Source organism: Anopheles stephensi (assembly GCF_013141755.1).
Source record: "Anopheles stephensi strain Indian chromosome Y unlocalized genomic scaffold, UCI_ANSTEP_V1.0 chrY22, whole genome shotgun sequence".
In the NCBI taxonomy this organism is placed as follows: domain Eukaryota; kingdom Metazoa; phylum Arthropoda; class Insecta; order Diptera; family Culicidae; genus Anopheles; species Anopheles stephensi.
The window spans coordinates 251122-267866 of NW_023404994.1; the positions used below are offsets into that span (position 1 = coordinate 251122).

At 42.0% G+C, this 16745-nt stretch overlaps 2 protein-coding genes across 2 annotated transcripts; both read right to left on the reverse strand.

The window, feature by feature from the left end:
- Positions 1-7957: 7957 nt before the first annotated feature.
- LOC118515167 lies at positions 7958-10922 on the reverse strand. The gene is made up of 2 exons (XM_036061872.1): positions 8300-10922; positions 7958-8019 (listed from the first exon to the last, which is right to left on the reverse strand). Exons 1-2 carry the CDS (start codon positions 10920-10922, stop codon positions 7958-7960), a joined length of 2685 nt encoding a protein of 894 aa, XP_035917765.1.
- A 4821-nt stretch (positions 10923-15743) lies between these two features.
- Positions 15744-16451, reverse strand: LOC118515160. The gene is made up of 2 exons (XM_036061866.1): positions 15995-16451; positions 15744-15921 (listed from the first exon to the last, which is right to left on the reverse strand). The coding sequence occupies exons 1-2, from the start codon at positions 16427-16429 to the stop codon at positions 15901-15903; spliced, it is 456 nt and encodes a 151-aa protein (XP_035917759.1). The 5' UTR covers positions 16430-16451; the 3' UTR covers positions 15744-15900.
- Positions 16452-16745: the final 294 nt, after the last annotated feature.

Consider the following 16745-nt stretch of genomic DNA (forward strand, 5'->3'; position numbering starts at 1 on the left):
TTTTGATAGTTTTTCAACGGAATTATATTCCATAAATATTCTAAATTAACTTAAAATTTTTGTCTGAAAAGGCGAACATACTAATTGATAGCATAACCCTAGCGAAATTAGGAATTACGAACCCAAGAGTACTTAGTAAAAATGAAACAAACGCAATAATAGCAGACATACAGCATAATAACATTGACGCGAATACTGCCATAGAGAGTCTATCGTATACCATATCTATCTATCGTAATCTGACGGTTAGATACAATGATTACTATCGAGAAAATTAAACGCACGAAACGCCAACCGTTATCAAAATCATAAGATCGTGACTTTCATAACACCGATCTGGTGTGTCGGCAATCGCATAATACGTACTGACTCGTATAGGTGATATTAATTTACTGATGAATTTATACAAATCAGTAATCCACCAATGATCCTAATCGTGTGATTTTAAAGGCTATGTAATACTATGTATTGAATGTTTTGTTCTCTTTGGCAAAGCATGCCGTCGTCTTAAAATGATTACAGGAAATGTTCCGCATGTTCCGCAGAGCTGCTACCTGGCCGACAATCAAAATTTGATTGTCTTACAATTCATCGAACATTCTTTTTATCGTAAAGAAAAGTCTCTTCCTTAATTTGTCTGTGTCTCCATGTCGACTTCCTTGCGTTGTTTCAGGTGGCATTGTCCCTAAACTTACCCTTAACACATAAGATCGCCGGGGCAACTAGTCGATATACTTTTCGATCGATATACTTTTCCTGGAAAACAAGTAGCACGAATTAATTCTAGAGCTACCGTAGATGTGTTTCCTGTACTTAAGGAATTCACTCTAAAATACAGGCCCCCAAAAATTATAGTGATGGACGGAGAAAAGTCTTTCAATTCCGGTGAAGTCGTATAATTTTTAAACACCTTCAATATCAAACATTTTGTAACTGCCACTGCTAGAAGTGAAATGAATGGCACAGTCGAAAGATTTCACTCTACGCTATTGGAATTATATAGAATTTCTAAAACCGAGAATCCGCTTATGACTTCTATAGATTTGAGACAACTTTCCTTGTTCAAATATAACAATTCAGTACACTCTTGTACTAAATTTACCCCTTTGCAAATAATTACTCCTTCAAGAAACAGTTCATCGATAATTGAAAAAGTAGCTGAAAATTTAAAACACAAGCAAGGAATTGATTTAAACCACTACAATAAAATACAAAAAAATAGAAATTCAAGATTCAGCGCAGGCATTTATGAAAACAAAACGTAGATTGAAACAAGTTAATCCCTGTAAAAAATTTAAAATAAAGAAAATAATAGAATAACGGTTACTACAGACAATGGACAGAGAATCCATAAACAGATGGATGGATCCCCATAGCGATCGGTCAGCACGTAAAGCTAACAAAAATGGACTACGTACCCATTGTAGCGTTCGACAGAGGTACAGCTAGAATAATTAAAGGAACTTATTAATTATTATGTACACCATTTTAAAGTGTCAGAAATGCAAAACGAAATTAATTCACTGTTTACGGATTTTAAGAACGTTGAAGAGACTCAATTCCCGCCTATAATTACAGCACAATTTGAACACGTTACGGAAATGTTAAAATCCTTGATTCCAAGACGAAAGAAGTGCTGGGATACAGTTTGTTGCGAATTGCAACGCCTGACCAGCAATCAAAAAGAAGGCGAGTGGATTCTTTAGTATTCTTTAGTATCTTTTAGAATTCGAATTGTGCTTCATCGGGTTGGAACCACAATTTTAATCGTTTTTCTATGAGAAGTGTAAATCCACAAGAAAAAATGTTCAGACATTATCATCCAGGTTACAATGTAATGCAACAAAATGCAAATAACAGGCCAGTTCCTATGGAAGTTGACCCTTTGTTTCAAGCAAATAAAAAACCACATTTTAACGGTAAACGCCCCCGAGCATCGTCTTCAATTAATAGACAAGCTTATGGTGTTGATGGTGAAATTCAAGAAGTTTCAGCACCGCTGCTCCTCTTGAATATGTAGTGGATTCAAAACCGCTTGATGAGACATATTGCCGAACAGACAATCACGGTTATTTGTCGTATAAAGCTTCGGAAAACAATCAATCTACAGAGCTTATTTTTTTAGAATGGAACGCAAATTGGTGAACCGATTCCTTCCATATATCAATTTGCCCACCGTAACGGGAGATTACCCTTTTTTGATTCATAGTGGATCGAATATCAGTTTTATTTCAAATAAACTTGCCTCGAGTTATAAATTATCTAAACCATACTAAGTGTCAAACTATAATATAAAATCTGTTAGTGGAAGTTTTAACACTATGTATGCAATAGATATTGCATTTTTGCCCCAAAATGTGAGGAAGCTTATCAGTTTTAAATTCATGATTTTGGTCCTTTCTTTGAAGGAATAATTGGCACAGGCGTTCTAGAAAAAATAAAGGCTGATATTTCTTTTGAAAATTGTTCAATGAAAATAACTACAGATGATGGAGAAAGATTTTCTATACCATATTTAAAATACCTTTTAAAGAGAACAATAATATGGTTGATTTTCGTGTGAATGATCATTGGATTTCTTCCACTAAACAAAAAATTATGAAAATATTGCACGATAATTCATCAGTCTTTTACGAACCTAATTTAAAATTATCATGTGCTACAAATGTTGAATGTACCATCAATACTACTGATGATATACCAGTACATCAACGCGTGTATCCTTATCCTGCCGCTTGCATAGAAGAGGTGAATATACAAATAAAAAAGCTTTTAGAAGATGGAATAATTAGACCGTAGAGATCCGGCTGGACATCCCCAGTTACAGGACATCCCAGGAAAAAAAAAATTCCGTAGGGTCGTAGATTACATGAAATTAAATGAAAAGACAATAAGCGAAAGGTATCCCATGCGTGAGATAGCGTATGTTCTGGAACAATTAAGAGGACAACAATATTTCTCTACTCTTGATTTAGCTTCTGGCTTTCATCAAATCAAGATGAAACCATCCGACATAGAAAAAACAGCATTTTCTATTAATAACGGAAAATATGAATTTACGCGAATGCCTTTTGGATTAAAGAACGCCCCGGCGATCTTTCAAAGAGCCATTGATGACGTTTTAAGAAATTATATTGGCAAAATGTGCTACATTTACATGGATGATGTGATAGTATTTGGAAAATCCTTGGAAGAACATTTGGGAAATTTGGACACGATTCTTAAAGCACTAAATGCAGCTAATTTAAAGGTTTAACTGGATGAGTCAGAATTCTTACACAAAGAAGTTGAATTTCTAGGACACATTATAACGAGTAGTGGAATTAAACCCAACCCCCAGAAAGTTGGAGCGATAAAGAAGTTTGTTGCTCCAACAACAATAAAAATGCTACGATAATTTTTAGGTCTAATGAATTATTATAGAAAGTTTGTGAAAGACTTTGCAAAAATAGCAAAGCCACTTACTAGTATATTAAGAGGAGAAAAAAATCCTAAGTCTAACAAAAAAATCACATTGACGACCGAACAAGTTGAATGCTTTGAAAAACTGAAATTTATCCTGATTATAGTAAACCCTTTGTGCTAACAACCGATGCTTTGAACTATGCTATAGGAGCAGTATTGTCATAGGGTGAAATTGGTACTGACAATCCCATACATTTCGCTTCTCGATCGTTAACAAAAACCGAAGAAGCATATTCCGCTTTCGAAAAGGAAATGTTGGCTAAAATTTGGTCATTGAAAACCCTTAGGAACTATTTGTATGGAACTAAATTTAAGATAGTAACAGATCATCAGCCACTTACTTTTACACTTTCACAGAAAAATACTAATGCAAAATTAAAGAGATGGAAATCTTATCTCGAAGAGCACGATTATGAAACAATCTACAAGTCAGGAAAAGCAAATGTCGTGGCCGACGCCTTAAGTAGGATTTGCTGCTCTATGACAGCAACCCAGCATTCGGCACCCGACTGTGGTTCGATATATATACCATCTACTGAAGGACCTCTAAATGCTTTTCGGCATCAAGTCATAATAAAAGAAGGTAATCAAAACGTAGAAATTAAGAACCTCTTTTCGAATTTTAAGATAATAACAGTACATACTAATGATATGACTGAAAGGAATTTATTAAATATTTTACAAACGCAAAGATACAAATAAGATTAATCAATTCTACTATTAATTAACTAATTCAGAATAATAACGCCCAAGTTATAATCAATAGGGATTTAACATCGCACTTGGAGGATAGCTTGCAGAAGGTAAAAACAGCAGTAGATATTTTTGATAGTTTTTCAACGGAATTATATTCCATAAATATTCTAAATTAACTTAAAATTTTTGTCTGAAAAGGCGAACATACTAATTGATAGCATAACCCTAGCGAAATTAGGAATTACGAACCCAAGAGTACTTAGTAAAAATGAAACAAACGCAATAATAGCAGACATACAGCATAATAACATTGACGCGAATACTGCCATAGAGAGTCTATCGTATACCATATCTATCTATCGTAATCTGACGGTTAGATACAATGATTACTATCGAGAAAATTAAACGCACGAAACGCCAACCGTTATCAAAATCATAAGATCGTGACTTTCATAACACCGATCTGGTGTGTCGGCAATCGCATAATACGTACTGACTCGTATAGGTGATATTAATTTACTGATGAATTTATACAAATCAGTAATCCACCAATGATCCTAATCGTGTGATTTTAAAGGCTATGTAATACTATGTATTGAATGTTTTGTTCTCTTTGGCAAAGCATGCCGTCGTCTTAAAATGATTACAGGAAATGTTCCGCATGTTCCGCAGAGCTGCTACCTGGCCGACAATCAAAATTTGATTGTCTTACAATTCATCGAACATTCTTTTTATCGTAAAGAAAAGTCTCTTCCTTAATTTGTCTGTGTCTCCATGTCGACTTCCTTGCGTTGTTTCAGGTGGCATTGTCCCTAAACTTACCCTTAACACATAAGATCGCCGGGGCAACTAGTCGATATACTTTTCGATCGATATACTTTTCCTGGAAAACAAGTAGCACGAATTAATTCTAGAGCTACCGTAGATGTGTTTCCTGTACTTAAGGAATTCACTCTAAAATACAGGCCCCCAAAAATTATAGTGATGGACGGAGAAAAGTCTTTCAATTCCGGTGAAGTCGTATAATTTTTAAACACCTTCAATATCAAACATTTTGTAACTGCCACTGCTAGAAGTGAAATGAATGGCACAGTCGAAAGATTTCACTCTACGCTATTGGAATTATATAGAATTTCTAAAACCGAGAATCCGCTTATGACTTCTATAGATTTGAGACAACTTTCCTTGTTCAAATATAACAATTCAGTACACTCTTGTACTAAATTTACCCCTTTGCAAATAATTACTCCTTCAAGAAACAGTTCATCGATAATTGAAAAAGTAGCTGAAAATTTAAAACACAAGCAAGGAATTGATTTAAACCACTACAATAAAATACAAAAAAATAGAAATTCAAGATTCAGCGCAGGCATTTATGAAAACAAAACGTAGATTGAAACAAGTTAATCCCTGTAAAAAATTTAAAATAAAGAAAATAATAGAATAACGGTTACTACAGACAATGGACAGAGAATCCATAAACAGATGGATGGATCCCCATAGCGATCGGTCAGCACGTAAAGCTAACAAAAATGGACTACGTACCCATTGTAGCGTTCGACAGAGGTACAGCTAGAATAATTAAAGGAACTTATTAATTATTATGTACACCATTTTAAAGTGTCAGAAATGCAAAACGAAATTAATTCACTGTTTACGGATTTTAAGAACGTTGAAGAGACTCAATTCCCGCCTATAATTACAGCACAATTTGAACACGTTACGGAAATGTTAAAATCCTTGATTCCAAGACGAAAGAAGTGCTGGGATACAGTTTGTTGCGAATTGCAACGCCTGACCAGCAATCAAAAAGAAGGCGAGTGGATTCTTTAGTATACTTTACTTTATTTTGCGAAACTAAAATTTCGTCCGCTTGGCCCGCTGGTCAGGATCAAAAAGAAAGGACCTTTCCTCGTTATCTCGATCGTCACGCCAGACCACGTCATCCTTCGCTTCGGGTCCGTCCGCCGATGTCGTCCGAAGCAACGCGCCCCCTCGTGGCCGGTAGCACAAGCTGACAAAAGGCGCGCGTGCCGTCCTCCAATGATCGCGTCGTTACCATAAAGTGACAGTCCACCAGTCGTTTTGCTGTGCTAAACGATAACCTTTTGCGCGACGTTTAGCGTGACCAGCTTAACCACCGGCCTCTCCAGCGTTGTACCGCGTGCTGTCCTTACGACGACCCGAAGAATGATTCCATCTCGAGACGGAATGACACTTTCCACTCTTCCTCTCGGCCAACAGTTCCGCGGGTTGTTTTCGTCAACGATAATAACGACATCTCCGGGTTGGATCGGTTTATGTGGTTCAAACCATTTCGTCCTTCTTGTCAGGGTTGGCAGGTACGATTTTACCCACTTCTTCCAGTAGCCATTCATCCTGGCCTGCACAGCTTTCCAATTCTGCTGCAAGGCCGCGGGAGAATCGTCATGCAGAACCAAAGGTTTCGTCCCTGCGGAAGATCCTAACAAGAAATGGTTTGGGGTTAACGGCTCATCATCCTCACCATCGACCGGAACGTGCGTAAGCGGGCGAGAATTTAGCATATTCTCTACTTCGATGAGCGCTGCTGTCAGTACCGCGTCCGTGGGGTGCCTCTCCTTCAGGGTGCGAGTCAGCATCCGTTTAACCGATTGAATCATTCTCTCCCATGATCCACCGAAATGGGGAGCTGCCGGGGGGTTGAACTTCCACGTTGGGTCGGGCGGACCGAACTCGCTGAGGATCGCCGAGTTGACCCGTTCAGCTGCCTCCCTGAGTTCCCGATCAGCGCCAACAAAATTAGTACCACGGTCGGAGATGATCTCGATCGGCGTCCCACGACGCGCCATGAAGCTGCGAATCGCCATCAGACAGTCACTGGTAGACAGTGACCGCACCACCTCAATGTGGATCGCTCGAACCGTCAAGCATGTAAACAAAACGCCCCAACGTTTTTCCGTCTTCCGTCCGTTCGCAACTATCATAGGGCCGAAGTAGTCTATTCCCGTGTATGAGAAGGGCATCATATATGCAGCAAGACGCGCAGCTGGCAGTTCACACATCTGCGGCGAAACCGGACGAGCGTACAGCAACATACACATGTTGCACTGCAGACGTACGTGTCTGCACACCGACCGAAGAGCTGGAATATCGAATCGTTGTCTCACTTCGTTGACCACAGTCTCTTGGCTCCCGTGCTTGTAGCGGCGATGGACGTCGTCGACGATTAACTCTGTTACGCGGTGTCTTCTCGGTAGCAGGATGGGTCGCTTTGTCGCCGGATCCACGACACGGCAACGGTCAATCCGGCCACTCAATCTCAGGATACCATCTTCGTCCATATAAGGGTTCCGCTTGAACAGCACACTGCTTCTGGGTATCAGGTTCTTCCATGAAGGCGCTGCGGGTGTCTCCCGGTGCCTTTGAAGTAGGGCGTATTCCTCCGGAAATGCATTTCTCTGCACATCCCTTATGACGACTCGTTCAGCTTCCTGGATTTCCTCGCGAGTGAGAGGACCTGTCGATCTCGGTTTGTTATTCAAAATCAGGTTTACATACCGACGGACATAGGCAATGGTCCGAACAAGGCGAGTCCAGCGTGAAAACCGTTCGTAGGATATGAACGTGTTGTGTACAGCGTGAGCGCCAACAAGCATTCTCTTCTTCCGTAATTCTTTTGTGGTTCCCGATGGTGTTCTGAAGGGGACGTTCCACTCTGTTTCAGGTATGTGCAGGAACTCCGGCGCAAGAAACCATCGGTTGGAAGCGAGATGATGTTTTAGGTTGGTCCACTTCGTCGCTTCATCGGCTACATTCAGCTTGGTAGGAAGCCACCTCCAATCGTCAACAGTAGTTGTCTCCAGAACTTCAGCAACCCTGTGAGCGACGAAAATAGAGTACTTACGATGATCCGCATTTATCCAGTCTATGACGTCAGTCGAGTCTGTCCAAAAATAGTGACGATGAATTTCATGTCGATGAGCACTCTGTATCGACGAGGCTAATCTGCATCCCATCACGGCAGCCTGCAACTCTAGTTTTGGAACGGATAAATATTTAAGCGGAGCTACTCTTGCTTTTGCCCCAACCAAAGCCACCTCTATTTGGCCATCAAACTCGAATCTGAAGTACGCGACCGCCGCGTAACCATCAGCACCTGCATCGACGAACACGTGGAGTTGAAGACACGATTCAGCAAAGGGTGTGATCAGCCGGTAACATCGTGGTATGGTAATGCCTTCCAGATCCGGCAATCGTTGCATCCAGGAATCCCACTTGCACTGTATCTCGTCCGGTACTTCATCATCCCAGCCAAGATTGAGGCGCCAAACTTCCTGAAGCAGCACTTTCAAGTAGAACAATACTCCGCCAATCAAGCCCAAGGGGTCGTATATGGACATCAGGGTCCTTAGCATCTGCCTCTTAGATAAGGGTTTATCTTTGCGTGCCAGTTCGAGGTGTCTTATGCGGGATAGTTTGAAGCTGAAACTATCATTTGCAGTGTCCCACCACATTCCCAGCACTTTCTCCGGCTTCAGGCACGACTCAAAATCCAACTCCTTTACCGCTTCTGGGTTTCCTTGCACTGCTGCAACAACACTGCGGCTGTTCGACAGCCAATTGTGTAACCGAAACCCTGCGTTAGCATGAATGTGGCTCACCTGGTGCGCTAGATCGACGGCCTCCGCCTCGGTTTCCAGGCTTGTCAACATGTCGTCCACGTAATGCTCCTCCTTGATGCATTGGACCGCTCGAGGGTATCGGGATTGATACAGTTCGGCATTCTCGTTTTTGACATATTGCGCCGTACAAGGAGAACAAGCTGCACCGAATGTCATCCTCAGCATGACGTACTCCTGCGGTTCTGCATTGGTGTCGCCCCATCGCCATAGAAAACGCTGGCTGTGCACGTCGTCACCGTAAATCTGTACCTGGTGGTACATCTCGCGAATGTCAGCCGCCACCGCGATCCTACACTCGCGAAAACGAAACAACACGGTTTGTAGCGGCGTCAGCAGATCTGGTCCGGTCAGCAACTTCTTGTTAAGCGAGACACCCTTCACTTCAGCCGCTGCGTCCCAAACCAAGCGGATTTTATCTGGCTTGTTAGGGTTAGTAACAGGAAACACAGGTAGGTACCACTTCCTGGGATAAAACACCTTCAGCTCGTCCGTTCCTAGTTGCCTGACATAACCTTTCGCCAAATACTCCCTGAGGATTCGGTTTACGTTGTCGGCGAGATTCGGATCTCGTTGCATTTTCCGCTCGAGACACTCCATCCTTGATGCAGCCATGTGACGGTTTTCCGGCATAAAAGTGTTGTCACTCCGCCATAGCAAACTGGTTGCGTACCGCCCATCGATGTGCCTCGTGTTGCCTTGCAGGATCGCCAGTGCTCGTTGATCTTCCTTCGAAAGCGATAGCTGCTTGGCGGGACCGTAACCGTCGACCTCAAAATACGCTGCCATCATACGATCTGCCCTTGAGATGGCTCCTTGGCAATCGCAGATGTGGTAGCTTGACTCTGGCTGCACTAAATTCGAATCGTTATCGTAGTCTGTGCACTTACCAAATATGAGCCATCCCAATCGCGTCTTGGTAGCTGTCGGTTGTCCCGCACTTCCTTCTATCGTTTTCAGAGGTCTCGTCAGCCTATACTGGTCGATGCCTATCAACAGGCGTGGAGAAGCACTTTCATATGACTGTGCTGGAATCGTCGCGAGATGCGTGAACTTGCGTTTTAGCTCTTCTGTATCGACCGACTGTCTAGGGAGTGAAAGCCGGCTAACCGTCCGCACATCGGTCATCGAGTAAACGGGCGCCTTTTCTTCGACACTAGACACCTGCACTGTCACTCTCTGCGACTCGCGTTCATCACGTTTCTGGCCAGCACTGTACAGCAGACATAGCGGATCGAGAGTACCGGAAACTCCTAGCTCTCTTGCAAGCTCCTGCTCCATCAGCGTCACCGTCGACCCCTCGTCTAGCAACGCGTGGGTGTAAACCGGACCGCTCTTCCCATGAAGCATCACCGGAACGTATCGCAACAGCATGCTGTCTGTTCTCGTACCATGATGATTAATTTCAACCGGTCGCTCCTCACTGGTGGTACGATGTAATTTGCGGTGATGTTTAGCCACACATCCTTGCAGACCGCATTCAACACGTACCGAGCACGGGCCGTAGTGCTTTCCTAAGCAACGTTTACACAGTTTTAAACTGCGTACCTTTTCCCATCTGGCTGAAACACTAAGCTGGTTAAAAACTATACACTCACCAACCGCCACACACGTGTCCTTATTGCACACCGCACATGCTCGATTACTGCTGGACTGGGTTACATGCGTTTCCACATGTTGCGCGTGAACCTGTCGTGTTGTCGTCTTCTTCTTCGGCTGGGGGGGAGTTACCGCCATCGCTCCATCCGTCGCCTCTTGAATCCATGCACCAAAGTCGTTCAGCGTAACACCTTTCAGCTGCCGCCTGTGCATTCCCCAGCTCCATCGTAGAAACGCGGGCATCCGGTCCACCAGCTCTTGAAGCAACGCTGCATCGTACAGCCTCTCGGACGCTCCTTTCGTCTTGACGGTCGCACAAATCTCTGCTACCAGCTCACCGTACTCGATAAAGCTATCTAGGCGCTCTGGTTTCAGCGCCGGTGCTTCGCGTATTTGCTCGAGGAGCGAGTTAACGAGAACGTCCGCTCTGCCGTAGGACTTTTCCAATGCTGCCATAATTTGATCCAAATTATCCGCGTTGCGTAGGCGGCTTTGCACCATGCGTAGCGCTTTTCCTCGCAACGCACCTTGCAGGCGAAGGATGTTTTCGTCATCGCTGAATCCGAATGTGCGCGTCGATCTTTTAAAGGTTGACAGAAATAGCGGCCATTCATCGGGATCCCCAGCGAATGAAGGGAGTTCGCACCGGACAGCCTGACGGGCAGCTATTTGGCTCTGACTTAGTTCACCATCATCGGTTACCGTAATCCGCTTAGCCGTTGAGCAAGGAAGCGGTTTATCCGGAGAAAACGTGGTCTGCCCGCGGTCCTCACGGAGCCGTACCACTTCAGCTTCCTTTTCTCGTAACGCCTTCAGAATTTTAGAATGTTGCGAATTGCAACGCCTGACCAGCAATCAAAAAGAAGGCGAGTGGATTCTTTAGTATACTTTACTTTATTTTGCGAAACTAAAATTTCGTCCGCTTGGCCCGCTGGTCAGGATCAAAAAGAAAGGACCTTTCCTCGTTATCTCGATCGTCACGCCAGACCACGTCATCCTTCGCTTCGGGTCCGTCCGCCGATGTCGTCCGAAGCAACGCGCCCCCTCGTGGCCGGTAGCACAAGCTGACAAAAGGCGCGCGTGCCGTCCTCCAATGATCGCGTCGTTACCATAAAGTGACACAGTTGGAACCGTCTGGAAATTTATAGCTGGTAGTCCAGACGCAAACGATTTAAGATTAATCAACTATTCAAATCTACTATTAATTAACTAATTCAGAATAATAACGCCCAAGTTATAATCAATAGGGATTTAACATCGCACTTGGAGGATAGCTTGCAGAAGGTAGAAACAGCAGTAGATATTTTTTATAGTTTTTCAACGGAATTATATTCCATAAACATTCTAATGATCTTAAAATTCTTGTCTGAAAAGGCGAACATACTAATTGATAGCATAACCCTAGCGAAATTAGGAATTACGAACCCAAGAGTACTTAGTAAAAATGAAACAAACGCAATAATAGCAGACATACAGCATAATAACATTGACGCGAATACTGCCATAGAGAGTCGATCTTATACCGTATCTATCGATCTATCGTAATCCGACGGTTAGATACAATGATTAGTATCGAGAAGATTAAACGCACGAAACGCCAACCGTTATCTAAATCATAAGATCGTGACTTTCATAACACCGATCTGGTGTGTCGGCAATCGCATAATACGTACTGACTCGTATAGGTGATATTAATTTACTGATGAATTTATACAAATCAGTAATCCACCAATGATCCTAATCATGTGATTTTAAAGGCTATGTAATACTATGTATTGAATGTTTTGTTCTCTTTGGCAAAGCATGCCGTCGTCTTAAAATGATTACAGGAAATGTTCCGCATGTTCCGCAGAGCTGCTACCTGGCCGACAATCAAAATTTGATTGTCTTACAATTAATCGAACATTCTTTTTATCGTAAAGTAAAGTCTCTTCCTTAATTTGTCTGTGTCTCCATGTCGACTTCCTTGCGTTGTTTCAGGTGGCATTGTCCCTAAACTTACCCATAACACATAAGATCGCCGGGGCAACTAGTGAAGACATTATGTTTCCCTGCAGGAAACCACGGCAGATGAGCAAATCTGGCCAAAAACTCGTATCCCGTTGACTCCAGTGTGTTGTCCTAAGACGCCAAATTCTTAGCTTGACTGGAACGAACACCCTACTGAACAACAGCAGGGCTGTGCATTCCATCGCGTACAACTGCAGGTACAATAGAGAAATGGTACTTAATTAAAAATTTTAGGATAACAGTTGTAATGATCAGAGCAAAGTTTTTTTTTACAGGGAGGGGAAACCTTCAAAAGGCGGTAAAAAGGTAAAATAGAGTCCCAAACAAAGATTTGACAGTTCGAAAATGGTCAGGTCTATTGCACACGCGCTGCGTGTTTTGTCAATCGGAGGGGGGATGTTTGTTTACATTTTGCATTTGGATTGTTATTGTGCAGGGAAGTGATCGTTTATTTTCCTCGACCTTTTTTAAGATTTATGACTAATTATGCGCCTTTATTGGTTGCTGTTTGGAATTATTTCAGTTATATTCTACGATACGTTAATGATACGTCGCATACATTTAGTGAAAACGTGTTTGGGCTGCGCGTAGACACTTTGCTGATTTGCTGCGTACCGGTTCAACTCCCGGTCGGATGTTTGTTACCGGAGGATGCAGAGGTGTCTGTTTAAAGCAACAGTGGCCGCACCGTAACCAGCGCTAGCATCTATGAAGATGCGCCTTAACAGCCGGCAATTCTATCAGTATGCGTTTCATACTGGTGTACCTGTGGTACAATGTGCAACTGATTTTTATCCGCCGCCGGAAGCAGCAGCATCCCGTTGGATGTTTGCTGCCGGATTATGGAGCAGAATATGTTAGCTCCTAGATGTTTCTTACCTTTGGCTAAACCGGAGAAGAGCCCCTGTTCTATATTAAAAGAAATCGCTGTGCTGTCGGCATGTGCACCATATCATACCATTGTATGATTGTGCACTTGCATGCAGACAAAATTTGTGTTGATAAATATCGTGATAAATGTGATTAATTAGTAATAAGAGATGTGATCGTACACCTAACGCGGTCGTGTTTTAAACATATTTTAGTGTGACACATCCGAAACCGTTTTGTACTTAGGCTCTAGTGGATCCGGGTGTGTTGTATTCTTTAACTTTTTAACGGATGTAACGTTATGCAATCACCGGAAAAGATCGGCGGAAGGCTATCATACAGAAAATTACGTACGATATTCATATATCTGTCCTGCTTTACAAGCCGTCTACCATGCTGATCGATTTCCTTGCAAGCTGGGCAGGTCATTCTATTTTAACATTACAGGATCGCAGTCTAACACATGGCGGTAGGTACCGGCTGCGTTAAGGTAAAAGGTTCGCGCCTTCGTCTCTGATTCTACTGGAATTTCGAACCGTTGAGCAGTTCGTACGTTAATGAAACGGACTGGATAGCTTACTGGCTCAACAACTAGCGCCTAACAGTGGACCTTGTGCTTGCTGAACTTGTGCTTGTAGCTCATAGTTGAATAAGACGGACAGCCTGTCTTTATCCATCAGACTCCTAATCATTTCTTTCCATCCATCCGAAGAATTTTTTTTATCAAAAATTGAATATACAAGTCGTTTCTGAATTCTGAAAAATATTTTTTTCATGCTCACCTGCCTGATCGTGTAACCAAATTCCATACCTAGGCACCACCTCTTGAAATAAAGACAAACGATGCCACTTCATACATTTTTCAGATTTTTTTCAATATCCACCAATGCAGTGTAGTCATGAAAACTGATGAGACTCTATAATAAAATGAAATGATAAAATAAGGTTTTATTGGAACACATAAGTGTTAGCAAACTGAAATGAAACATTGGATTGGTCTATTGAATTGAACTTTGGTTTTTCTAATCATTTACTCTTAGTTGTGTTATTCTAAATCCGACTCTATGCTTGGCTCCTATAGGTTGGTGGCATTTCGTGATGGGAATCGAGGTTGTTCATTAAAGACTATGTTTTCAGCAAGTATTAAGGAATTCAGTCAGTAATTTAAAATTTATACTGTCGAAGTGTCTATTTCAAAATTCCACGATAAAAGTTAGTTCTTACACCTATGGTAAGAATGAGAATAATGTTTGCTGTAGTTATTATGCCGCTAAATGTTCCGTATGTTTGCTATGCTTCTCTATGTACCACATTACCAGACAAGATACTGGGGAACTTTTTTTTGTATTCTATACATGATTCTCAGGGCAAGAACGAGTGTCCTGATTACAGCAGAAACATTGATATTCTTCCTGTATATGTATTTGAGACTTTTCTGTATTGTCTCTTATTTTTTGAGAAATGCATTTAACCCTCTCCATAAGCTATTATTTCTTAGCGTATATACAAATGCTAGTTATAATTACTTGGACGCAGAAAGGCAATTAAGTGGTTAATACTACCATGCAAATACCAAAAAAAACCCTCGAGTTTGTAAACGTGCATTTTTCAGCCCGAATGGCATACGTAAATATTCATATTGTCCGTCAGGCGTAACGAACGCTGTATATTGGATGGAATTCTCATCCATTTTAACCTGATGAAAACCGCTTTTCAAATCAAGTAAAGTGAAGTAACGCTTGTTCCCCAAATGTTCGAGACATGTTTCAATCAGTGGCAAAAGGGTAGTTATCGCGAATCGTGATCTTGTTCAAAGGCCGATAATCTACACACTTTCGGATTTCCCCGTTCTTTTTTCTTACCAATACAAGTGGCGAGGCATAAGGTGAATTACTAGGACGGATTATGTTTTTCTCGAGCAAATTTCTAATAATTTCTCTAACTTGATTTCGTTCAGCGTAAGACAAACGTCTCGGCTTGCAAAATATTGGAGTGTTGTGATTCAAACTTATTTTCATTCCTTGCTCCGGTGGTAATTTTTGTTCTGAAGGAAATTTACAGTAACATTCTTCAACAGCTCTAGCTACCAAAGAGATCTGTTCCTTTAGAAGATCCTTGCCTATATCAAATGAGGGATTGGTAATGGATGAATTGTCTATAGCGCACATTTCCAGGAAAGTATTCATTGCGCAATTATCTTGAGGAAACGTCAATAATTTGGCTGGTTGTCCTTTATCTACCTGTAAATCGCCCCACGATTCTTTCAGAATGCCTAAATCTCTGAGCTTCTTCACCACGTGTGTTTTCAGGGAAGGTATTTTCGATTTCAATTTATGCTTTAATAAGGCGCTTTCATCGTAAATATGACGTTTAAATATGGCTAGAGAAATGTTTAATTTCAGCATAAGGTTCCTACCTATAATAACAGGCCATGACATACAATTTTTCGGTAAGATAATAAACTCATGTATTTTTTCATTATTTTGATGTTTAATTCGACAATCAGTTTGTCCAAGCGATAGTAGCGCACTGTTACCTAAACCGCAATATCCTGAATTTTCCGGTTGTTTCAAGAGGCATGGAGGAACCAAATTTTCATTTATAAAACTTCTGGGGCTTCCTGAATCGAAAAGAGATAACACACGTGGAAGGAAACTGTTTGGCCCGCTTAAAGCTAAAAACGTAACACATACCTCCTGCATGGCTTGAATTTGTTGTAAAAAGCCCGAGTCCTCGTTTGTTGGATTCACAGCGGCGGCTGGTATTTTACTACGGCTTGGACATTCTCGATGTGAATGGCCCGTCTGTGAACACCGAAGGCACGATCCATAGGGACGTTGAGGTCGTTGACATTGGCTCTGATAATGCCCTAGCTGCAGACAGTTGTAGCACTTTATTTGCTCGCTGTTACCCGATGCGTTGCGAACATATCGTTTATCCGTTGGTGCAGATGGTGGTGGACGGCGTGATCGTATTTCTTCATATCTCTTTAGCATAGGTAGGAGATCATCCATTCGACGAGCGGCGAAACGCATAGCGGCAGTATTGACCGGATCATCTATTCCTTCGATAATGATGTCAATCAGTTCACCTTCAGGGATTTTTGCTTTTCTAGCAATGCTCTTCATATCGATGAAGTATTTGATGATCGATTCTGTTGTAGACAGGCGGCGGCAACGTAACTGGTGATACACACTTTCAACAGAGTATTTTTGTTGAAAAGTGTCGATGAGCGTTTGTTTCAGAGAGCTGTAGTCGAATAGTCCCGACGAACGAGCAATTTCTTGAGCTGTCCCAGAAAGCAGTCGAAGGGTTGTTACCAGCTTCTGTTTTTCGTCAACGCTGAGCAATCCAAAAACTCTTTCCAGTTCTTCGAACCACATCACAATATCGACGCCATTTTGTCCGCTGAGCGGGGGAACCAAACTCTCGATCGTCTTAAAA